We start from the raw sequence: 12,010 nt of genomic DNA, 5'->3' as shown, positions 1-12,010 counted from the left end.
ATAAAGTCGCAATTGTGAGAAAAAGACTTTATCTCACAATTCTGAATTTTTTTCTCACAATTGCGAGTTTACATCTCATAATTCTGACTTTATAACATAATTGCGAGTTTATATCTCGAAATTCTGACATCTTTTCTCAGAATTGTGAGATATAAACTCGCAATTGCGAGTTATCAGTAACTTTTTTCCCCTCAGAATAGTTTATATCTCACAATTCTGACTATACAACACGCAATTTCGATATCATTCATTTCTGACTTTAACACGCAATTGGAACTATATCTCGCAATTCTGACTTTATATCTCGCAATTCTGACTTTATAACACACAATTGCGAGTTTATATCACGCAATTCTGTCTTTGTATCAGAATTGCGAGATATAAAGTCAGAATTGTGTGATATAAAGTCGAAATTGCGTGTTATAAAGTCAGAATTGCGAGATATAGTTGCAATTGCGTGTTAAAATCAGAAATGAATGATATAAAGTCGAAATTGCGTGTTGTAAAGTCAGAATTGTGAGATTCTGGTACAAAGACAAAATTGCGCGATATAAAGTCGCAATTGCCTTTTTCATTTTTCATTCTGTGGCGGAAACAAGCTTCCATACCTTACAGATGGAAATCAAATCTGTAAGGAAAATCTGTCAACAACTGTCTCATAAAATGTGTTTCTAAATGCTTAAATCATGACTTTAAAACTATTTAATTTTTAAAAACTATTTAAGTCATAAGCGCACATGCACTACTTTATGCAGATGGCGGGACTTATTCTGCCATATTGCACATTCTACCTTCTCCCATTTATAGTAATATGAGTGCACGCCTTTGTATATCTAAAAGTCTTTGGTATAAGTCAGTTATTTGGTATAAGTCTGTACTATGGTATACATTAAAGGACCATCTGGTAAAAGAGTCAGACTGGTAACCCGATGGTTGCGGGTTCGAGTCTCAATACCGGCAGGAAATGACAAGCAAGGCACATAACAAAAATTGCTGCTGACTGCTCCAGCTTGCGGTCTGTGTGTTGTGTGTTCACTACTCACTGCTCCTAGGAGTAATGTGTGTGCACTAACTTGAATAGGTTAAATGCAGAGGACATATTTCAAGTATGGGTTACTTGGCCTTCTCATGAATGCATGTCACACAACTGATTCCATTGTCCTTAAGGTTTTCCTTAATCTTTGTCAAAATCCCTACTCGATTACTGTTTCACTTTCACACATTAGGAGGAACCGGAGGAACTTTTTCATAGTTCCTAAAACTATTGGAGGAAGTACCCAGATTTTGGCGTGTTATTGGGGAACCATCCTGGTGACTAGTTCCTAGAACTACCTGGCGCAAGCTCAAAGATGATTGGTCAAAACAGTAATTAATAGAAAAATTGATTGGTTGAAATCATCAATGCATGTCTTGTTTGTTTAATTACGCACAAAACCGCATATTGAATTGAAAAAAAAAAATACAATTTTGTTGGGTATTTTTATGTGATAGTGTTGTATTTGTTAATGGTATTCAAAATCATATTCCTTGTTTATGATATTATTCAGTCCCTCCAGAAAAACGCGATTATGCGATCGCTGAATTCAATGCAAAATCAGCCAAAGTCCGCATATTTATGCAGGGGCCGCATTTTTTCAAATACGCCGCACTTTCGCCGCATAAATTGCCGATTTGCATGCAAAATATGCGGGGTTTGCATAATTTCATAATCCTCGCATTTTCGTTGCAAAAGAAGTCACATGTATCTTAGCAGAAAGTTGAAAAATGTTGCGTTTGCTTCACACAAGAGCAGCCATTTCCCCCTGTTTCCATGGGAACGTTATGAAGTGGGCGACGCCAGACAGACTCACGGAGGTGATTGACATCTCACAAATCTCGTAAACTCGTATTCTGTCTGTCGCACGTTCTACTGTCACATCGTTACTTAATAAACATCATAAGATAAAAGAAGTATTATCAATCAGAAATTACCCGCACACATGTGGTGTTTGAGGCGCACATATAACACTGCAGAGAGTTCAACAGGGAGCGCGCAGCTCTTAAAGGGGCCACACCTTATTTACACTCTTACAGTCTGAAATAAAAAAAGATGAGAAATTAAATATTTCCAGCACTTTCCATGATGTAGTATGCTTGTTTATCAAAGGAAGTAATAAGAAATGACTCTTACATTAACAGGATGTTGGGGGAATCACTTTTTTTCTCTTTTTCATCAAACCGCAATTTTTGCAAGTTCCCTCAATTTTTGCAAATTCCTGCAATTTCATCGCATAAAATTGCATAAATATACCGCATATTCCATCGCATTTTTAAAGAAAACGGGCCGCATAATCAATCAATTTTTGCCCACAACAATCACAAAAAAAACTCCACGTTTTTCTGGAAGGACTGAATACTAGTATGGTAAATGTTAAATATAAATCGCAAATTTTTTCCCAAATTTTTGGAAATTACCACCACAAAATCAGTCAATTTGATCGCAAAAATCACTAAAAAAAATCGTGAAATCCTGGAGGGACTGATTATTAGATGGTGTCTTTGCAAGTGCACTGTAAAAAAACAACAACAAAAAAACGATTTATCGAAATAAAATAGAAATGATTACGTTTTACAAGAAAATGCTATTTCAGGTGTTGTACTTCAAAAATTCATGTTTAATTCGATGTGTTACTTGTTTCTTTTGGTATTATTTGACTTTTTTTAAAGTAAATCCTTCATTTTTCATTGTATAAGAAGTTTGTTTATGCAGTGTTTGAGTAGTTTGTAAAGCCTTGTATTTGCCCTTTGTTAACAGGTGTGCACCCCACTGCCGGTGTGGTTTTGTTCCAGGCCATCAGTACACCGAGCTCGTCCTGTCTGAAGGTCAATTACTGGCTGTGGAGCTCCTTCAGATGGTTGCACCACACCTCCAACCCTAAACACTCCCAAACCCAGACGTCCCACCAGCTGAATCTGCCTGAACATCTGCTAAACTTCCTGCATTTTTCAACTAAACACTGTTAACCAGAAGGAGAAGAGCACCATTGAGAAACAACAGACAGCTTTTTTTTCTGGAATTTTTAGAACCCAAATCAGACTGTTCCTGGGGTTGTTTAATGTTATTGGATTCCATTTGAATTAAAGAAACTAAGCAGTATGGATACTGTATCTCTGAACACCTCCCTGTTCTCTGGCAGTCAGAGCATCAGTACGGATTCTCCCAGTTTGTCCATGAGATCTTTGGGTTTCACCAATGACACGGATTCTTCCCGAAGCAGCACACTCTTACACTGGAACTTCTTTCTGGCTGGCAACTACATCAGTGTGGGTGAGTTCTTTTTATAAAGTTATTAAAAAGACTCAAGGAAAAGTTCACCCAAAACCATATAGTCAATACCCGGTCATTCTGCCATTTTGTTGGAGCAACATGAGTTTTATTAGTGACTGTCTAATTTTAACGAATCACACAAAAGCTAAATAAAGCTTAGCCCCCCCATGTTCAGATTCAAAGATGACGTATCGAATTTAATAATTTAATTCAGTTACGGCAGACCTTTTATTTTATTTTTTTGGTGAACAATTCCGTTAATATCGTTGAGTGGCTATTTTCTGTGCACTTGAAAGGAATACTTTCAAACTCCAAGTGTATTTTGGAATGTTTGGAGATTTTGCTACTTAAAATATGAGTTTAATTTGTTAGAGAGATTTGTTCCAAAATATTTGTAGCTAAAGTCAGTAATATTTCAAGAATATTTCAACATGTTGTACTGTCATTTTTGCTGCTGGTAAAAGATATACAGTACAACATCTCCTGACTCACTATGTGTGTGATCCCCCTTAATGAATCACTTTTTGTTCACAAAGCTTGTGAAATGTATGTTTATGATGTCTGTTTTACAGTGCAGCGCTCAGTTTATTGGCCGTGTCTGACTCTTTCATGTATGTGAGGTTATCTCTCGAATCACCGTCTAATCGCATGACACAAAGTCTAGGCAAATTAAACAGCTGGTGCTGTAGACATTCACACAAGTTCTTCCTCACGAATGAAGGACTTGTGTTTCGTGGTTTGTGTGAAGACCCAATGGGATTAAAAAGTAAAGATCGTTCTCCAACACTGAAACATTAGAACATTATTTTTTATATCTCACATTTTGATCTTAAAAAGATGAACTATACATATAATATACACCCTTTGTGCTGCAAATTATTAATCTACAGTACATAATCACTTTTTGTCATTTAACCCGTAGAATGTCTTGCCCAGTAGACTTCCATTGTAAGTTTATTATTATAAATGTCATATTTGTTTACTTTTACAAACTAAGGTATGAGTGTAAACTATTTCACTTTATCCAGTATCAAATTTCCGAGGTCACTGTTTGAGTTAAAGGTATAGTTCATTTTGATATAAATTTTTGATATGTTTTAGCTTACCTCAAGGGCATCCAAGACAAGAACGGTTTGACCTAAAATTATCAAAATTGAAAATACTGTGGAAACAAAGACACCTACATCTTGGATGTCCTTGAGGTAAGCTAAAACATATCAAAAATGTATTTCAAAGTGTTTTATACTCTTTGTTAAAGGGTTAGTTCACCCAAAAATGAAAATTCTGTCTGTTGTTCCAACCTTGTAAGACTTTCGTTCATCTTCGGAACACAAATTAAGATATGTTTTCTTAAATCTGGGAGCTGGATCACTCCTCCATAGGCTTCTTAAGGGATTGAAACTGGCCGGCCCTAAAGTTATGAAAGACATTGTTTATTTCCTTTGCTTAGTTTCACTACGTGAACTCACTTGAGGCCCACAGAGAAGGAAATGAATAGTTGAATAAAGTCATTATTTTTGTTTGTTTTCTGCACGCAAAAAGTATTCTCGTCGCTTGATAAACTTAAGATTGAGCCACTGTAGTCACTCAGACTATTTAAACGATGTCTTTCATAACTTTTGGGCCAGCCAGTTTCAATCCCTTAAGAAGCCTATGGAGGAGTATGTAGGACTGATCCAGCTCTCAGATTTAATCAAAATATCTTAATTTGTGTTCCGAAGATGAACGAAAGTCTTACGGGGTTGAAACAACATGAGGGTGAGTAATTACTGACAGAATTTTTCATTTTGATTGAACTAACCCTTTAAAGGTGCAAAACGCAAGTATCAGAGTTTTTGCAGAACTTCGCCCCCTCTGGCGACAAGCGAAACTGCGCTCATGGTACACACACATACACGGCACACAAGTTTGCATGAGCTGTTCATAACCAAAGGAGAATCAGCCGCACACTGTGCGGCACACATCTTTTGTTACAGTCATAATGAGGTAATACAGTTATAAATCTGCAAGTCATTTAAAATATATTAAAGAAAAGGCATTCGAGTAAATTACACACTTATGTGTGTGTGTGAGGGGAAAACGGGGGTAGTAGAAAACTTCGGTTTTTGTTTCCATCTATCTCCATGTTATGTGCTTACTGTAAACACGTTCATGAACAATAGAAGTTATTACTTTGTATAGGACCCGTTTGAGCCCTAGAGCATACCGGCCATCTCGATGTTGACTCGCATCTTAGTCCGACGCCTGGCACTAGACAGACAGACGGGAGTTGTATTTTCTTTGTCTCACGTGGAGTTTGCGTTGCGGTTTGGAATGAACTACAAGCCGGTCTCTTTGGGGCTGTTTACACCTGGCCACAATGCGTTTTCTCAGATCGGATAGCTATCTGAATCTGATTTATCAAAACGATTTCATTACACCTGTGACCTGGTCACATAAACGTGTTTTTGCAAAACGGATATTAATATGATCTTCAATTCCCGCGCTAAATACAGATTTAATGAAGTACACGTCACCGAAAAGCAACAGATATGAGCTGCATTTTATTAATCATCGGCTAATTTCAAAATCAGCAAAGAAAGACAGCAATAAGAGAGAGCGGCAACATGCCTGGTAAGATTATGTAATTCCTTTACTTTAATGAAGATGGTAGTGCGTCTGCGACTTACTTTTTTTGCGATAGATTGCGGCGCGCTGGCTTTATGAATAGACGCTCAGCTGCTCATCTGAGGTGATGCGCATCGTCATTTACACTTGTCCAGTTTCGTCTGGAATGCGGCCCAGACCACGTCCTCGAGTGATTTGAGCGATCGCAAATCCGTCTCAAATGCGTTTCGGAGGGCAACCTGGTCTTTTTACGATCGAATAGCTATCCGATCACAGAAAACGCATGAAGTGCGTGTAAACAGCCCCTTTGAATCCATCTTCTACTTTTGTGGAAAGTTGACTAAAGTTGTGTCGCTCGAGTAGTCTTCTCTGATACGGAGAATGGCGGCGAATACACTAAACCTGCAAGACATAATGTCACATAGCCAACATGACGTCACTCAGATTCAAGCCCGAATCCCTCTTATTTATTTTACTGTACAGGATTATAGAGGCGATCGCAGTGATCAGAGAAGGGCTCATTCAGCCCATCAGGCGATTGTTTAAGCATGTATGGGTTAGAAAACGGCTATTTTTAACATGAAATGTTGCGCAATGCACCTTTAAGTGCTAAATTGCCATGACAAATCTCTAGTGATGCTAATTTCCGCAATCACAGACATGTACAAGTAAACGCTGGGAATCTAATTACTGGGAACATTTCTCATGGATTTATTTAAGCTTGCATGTCTTTGCTGTCTCAATAAGGGCAATTGCTGGTAATTACTTGTTGGAGGAGATTAACACATAAAAACAAGTTGCAACATCAACAGGATTCCATAACATTTACCTAGGGACATATTTCAATTAAAGGTCAGGTTAAAGCTGTCTTGATTTGATTCTGTTTGCATGCTGTTTTACTATGTCATTGAAATGAATTTATCCTCATTTGTTCCGACTGGGCGTAATTAACGGCTGTGTGTGAGCATTAGAAAATTCCCCTCGCAGATCTTACTCTACGTAGCTCATTTCCTCGAAGGAATTGAAAGTTGGGTTGAGTGTTGTGCCACATTCTGAACTCAATTGAGAATGGAGAAACTCATGTGGAATAACACTTTGTTACATTCATTTACCCTGCAGTCCAGAGGCAACATGAAGCAGGCTTGCATTATTAATTGCATTAAAAATGATACAATTATTTAAGGTTTCGTTCAAAACTCGTTTGAATAATTCAATTGATTTTGAACTCCTGTAGATTGCAATTCAGTAAATTGAATTCTGCTTGTTATCACAATTCAAATTCCAATTCAACATCCTGTCTATTGTTGCCAATTCAACTTCTTATTTTGAATTACTGTAAACAACCACTTTCGCTGGTTTCTGCTTCTTAGGGCCTGTTTACATGACACCGTTTTCAACTAAAAACGTAAAACTTTTTATGCGTTTTGGCCGTTCGTTTACACGATGACTGCGTTTTGGGTGGCTGAAAATGCTAACTGTTAAAAAACGGGTTTCAAAGTGCACATTTCTGAAAACTGTCTCCATGTGAACAACAAAAACGAAAATCTCTGAAAACGATGACGTCATGCACATGCGTATTTTGTGTTCGATCTACAGCATTTTTAGTAGTTTTGAATTGATTCGTGTGAATGGGGATCGTTTTGACAAAGGTGTCCTCAAAATACAGAAAACTTGTTGCTGTCGTGTTAACGTATCCAATTTGGAACCAGAGATCCTGTGCTCTTTCAGAAGATGTGTAATAGCGCCCCCTACCGTATAATTGTTGGAATATTCCGTCAATGGCAGGGAAAGAGTTAATCAGGGATTCATCTGATTCTAGTCCAAGTGTTTAACATCATAAGATCATCTGTTATCATTTGTTACACTCTTACCAATGGTAACTTGCCAGGACATGTTCGATGTGAAGGATAAAGTCAGTGACAAAATTTTCCTACAACGAAGCTCTTTATCTTTGTACAAAAGCACCTTTTAAGTTTTCTGTGTGGGCGGACTCTTTAGTTCACTTCGAAACCTTATGTCAAACTTTCTGCTTCTTAGGGCCTGTATACATGACACCGTTTTCAACTAAAAACGTAAAACTTTTTATGCATTTTGGCCGTTCGTTTACACGATAACTGCGTTTTGGGTGGCTGAAAATGCAAACTTTTAAAAAACGGGTTTCAAAGTGCAAGTTTCTGAAAACTGTCTCCATGTGAACAACAAAAACGCAAATCTCTGAAAACGATGACGCCATGCACATGCGTATTATGTGTTCAATCTACAGCATTTTTAGTAGTTTTCATGGATTCGTGTGAATGGGGATCGTTTTGACAAAGGTGTCCTCAAAATACAGAAAACTTGTTGCTGTCATGTTAACGTATCCAATTTGGAACCAGAGATTCTGTGCTCTTTCAGAAGATGTGTAATAGCGCCCCCTACCGTATAATTGTTGGAATATTCCGTCAATGGCAGGGAAAGAGTTAATCGGGGATTCATATGATTCTAGTCCAAGTGTTTAACATCATAAGATCATCTGTTATCATTTGTTACACTCTTACCAATGGTAACTTGCCAGGACATGTTCGATGTGAAGGATAAAGTCAGTGACAAAATTTTCCTACAACGAAGCTCTTTATCTTTGTACAAAAGCACCTTTTAAGTTTTCTGTGTGGGCGGACTCTTTAGTTCACTTCGAAACCTTCTGTCAAACTTTCTGCTTCTTAGGGCCTGTATACATGACACCGTTTTCAACTAAAAACGTAAAACTTTTTATGCATTTTGGCCGTTCGTTTACACGATAACTGCGTTTTGGGTGGCTGAAAATGCAAACTTTTAAAAAACGGGTTTCAAAGTGCAAGTTTCTGAAAACTGTCTCCATGTGAACAACAAAAACGCAAATCTCTGAAAACGATGACGTCATGCGTATTATGTGTTCAATCTACGGCATTTTTAGTAGTTTTCATGGATCCGTGTGAATGGGGATCGTTTTGACAAAGGTGTCCTCAAAATACAGAAAACTTGTTGCTGTTGTGTTAACGTATCCAATTTGGAACCAGAGATCCTGTGCTCTTTCAGAAGATGTGTAATAGCGCCCCCTACCGTATAATTGTTGGAATATTCCGTCAATGGCAGGAAAAGAGTTAATCGGGGATTCATCTGATTCTAGTCCAAGTGTTTAACATCATAAGATCATCTGTTATCATTTGTTACACTCTTACCAATGGTAACTTGCCAGGACATGTTCGATGTGAAGGATAAAGTCAGTGACAAAATTTTCCTACAACGAAGCTCTTTATCTTTGTACAAAAGCACCTTTTAAGTTTTCTGTGTGGGCGGACTCTTTAGTTCACTTCGAAACCTTCTGTCAAACTTTCTGCTTCTTAGGGCCTGTATACATGACACCGTTTTCAACTAAAAACGTAAAACTTTTTATGCATTTTGGCCGTTCGTTTACACGATAACTGCGTTTTGGGTGGCTGAAAATGCAAACTTTTAAAAAACGGGTTTCAAAGTGCAAGTTTCTGAAAACTGTCTCCATGTGAACAACAAAAACGCAAATCTCTGAAAACGATGACGTCATGCGTATTATGTGTTCAATCTACGGCATTTTTAGTAGTTTTCATGGATCCGTGTGAATGGGGATCGTTTTGACAAAGGTGTCCTCAAAATACAGAAAACTTGTTGCTGTTGTGTTAACGTATCCAATTTGGAACCAGAGATCCTGTGCTCTTTCAGAAGATGTGTAATAGCGCCCCCTACCGTATAATTGTTGGAATATTCCGTCAATGGCAGGGAAAGAGTTAATCGGGGATTCATCTGATTCTAGTCCAAGTGTTTAACATCATAAGATCATCTGTTATCATTTGTTACACTCTTACCAATGGTAACTTGCCAGGACATGTTCGATGTGAAGGATAAAGTCAGTGACAAAATTTTCCTACAATGAAGCTCTTAATCTTTGTACAAAAGCACCTTTTAAGTTTTCTGTGTGGGCGGACTCTTTAGTTCACTTCGAAACCTTATGTCAAACTTTCCACTTTCCTATTCCACCAGCAACTTGTCCCGACAGGCCACTGTCAGAGACAACTACAAAAGCACACAAAAAACCATAGGCCCCATTTATCATCATCATCATCATCTCCTGACAGCTGTTACAGACTCCCTACGGCCCGTCACACACTCACACATTGATTGCTCACTGGGCTCTGACACTTTAGGACACATTTTTACTTTGATGCACATTGTACGTCACACATCATTACACACAACGTATTTACACAATGTTGAATGTAAAGGCCCCTTTTTTTCGTAAAGGATCTTAGTGTTTTTGGTTCCTCTTCATATCTAAAGATTATGATTTTGAGCTGATGCATTCAAATGCCTTCTCTAATTATCCAATAGAGGGCAGAATTAGTCCTTTTGTGGTCTTAATGTTATGTTCAGAATGCCCCACTATCTTACTACTCTTAAAATTTCTGCAGTGTTCACTATGTAGTCTACTTTAATACAGTGTGCATATTATGTGAAATATGCATATAATATGACCTACTGATTTAGCCAAATTGTGCAGCATACAAACTTAAGATACTGTTCTCATCTTTCATCTTGATCTTCCAGTCCAGCATAATGAATGAACTGGGTGTTTTCTTGACCCTTTATTTGAATGTAAAAGATGTAATATAACTTAACGTGGCTTGCTGAATTCAATGTGCAATGTAACAAAGTCATGTTTAGTGTTGCATAATATGTGCGGTTTTACACTTTTTTCCCTTTTTTAACATTGTGAGACATTTGCGCCATAAACTACAGAAAAACTGTTCGCTGTAGAATCTTCCCATGAAAAAACACTGCATATTGTATTACTATTTAATTATGCTACTGTAGTTACATTTCAATTCCTTTGAAAATCTCTCAAACTCATAGTTCCTTTGTCTATAGAGATCAGCAACATAATGAATCACTTGTTAATGAATCTCTCACTTATTGATTAGCATTTATAGCTGCTCTGTGCCTTTAAGCCACACTCATACACGACTTCCTGTGTAAATTGGTTTTATTTCAGCGGCGCTGTGTAGATATTGAATACCATATCCCTTGGTGTTCCATTGCCACTCCACTCTGAACGTCTTTATTAAGCAATAATTCTTTAACTTAACACATACCAAAAGAGCTTATCAGTATCCGAGCCACTCTACTATTCACTGCTGAATATAATGAACTGCTTTTTATTTATTTTTTGGGGTGGGGGGGCCAAGTTTGGATGTATTTTTGGTTGTCCTTGTTAAATAATTTGACGCTATCCCTCGTTTGTCATCCGTCTTCAAGAAAAAAGCATGCAAAATGGTTTACACATGTCCCTCGTGGATCCGTATAATCAGGTGTACACCTTGTTATTTCCTTCCCTCTCTGTGATTTTGCCTATTTACTTTAATTTTCATCTTCATATTGATGGGCTTGATTACTCAGGAAACAATTTTGCTTGCCTCCACAATCAAAAAAATCAGAAAAAGGCTTTCATGGTTATTTATGTAGCGCACTGCCTGAATAATCACAATGCTAAAGTAGGCCACTGATTTTCCTCGAATCACGTGCCCTCAATCTAGTCAACAAGCCCAAAACACCTCCCTTCCCCGCAGTATTATTAAAATAAAGCACTGCTTTCCAGAACAACACTTATTAATATTAATGTACAAAGAGAAATTGTCCTTGACCTTTCCTCCGTTCAAAAGTTAAGGTTGGTAAGACTGTTTTATCTTTTTTGAAAAAAGTCTCTTATGGCTGCATTTATTTGATCAAAATAGTTCTATAGTGAAATGTTATTACAATTTGTGTATTTAAATTTATTTTACAGGGATGTATGATATGATATATATCAGTCAGACGGCCACCATATTGGTATCGGCCGATAAAGGGCTACACGATTTGGGCCAAAATGATAATCACGATTATTTTGATCAATATTGTGATCACGATTAATTATCACGATTATTTGTTGATTTTAACCAAAACTAATTTTGTCACATAGGCTAATTATAACTGCTTTCACATCCATAGTGTGCTACATTCCTGCTAATGTACAACTATGTGCATAAAAATAAAAATAGGTCCTCTTATTCA

The 12,010-nt window shown here is 37.4% G+C and overlaps 1 protein-coding gene across 1 annotated transcript in view; it reads left to right on the top strand.

Moving 5' to 3' along the window:
* Positions 1–12,010, top strand: part of plch2a (phospholipase C, eta 2a) — a 191,935-nt gene that overhangs the window by 5,617 nt on the left and 174,308 nt on the right. The window contains exon 2 of the mRNA XM_089119344.1: positions 2,795–3,307. Coding sequence (XP_088975470.1) covers positions 3,136–3,307 — 172 coding nt within the window. The 5' untranslated portion in view covers positions 2,795–3,135. The remainder of the gene's footprint in view (positions 1–2,794; positions 3,308–12,010) is intronic.

This window comes from Pimephales promelas, chromosome 14 (genome assembly GCF_988280905.1).
Source record: "Pimephales promelas chromosome 14, fPimPro1.hap1.1, whole genome shotgun sequence".
Taxonomy (NCBI): domain Eukaryota; kingdom Metazoa; phylum Chordata; class Actinopteri; order Cypriniformes; family Leuciscidae; genus Pimephales; species Pimephales promelas.
Note: the sequence above shows the minus strand (reverse complement) of the source record. Positions and strands in the feature narration are given on the sequence as shown.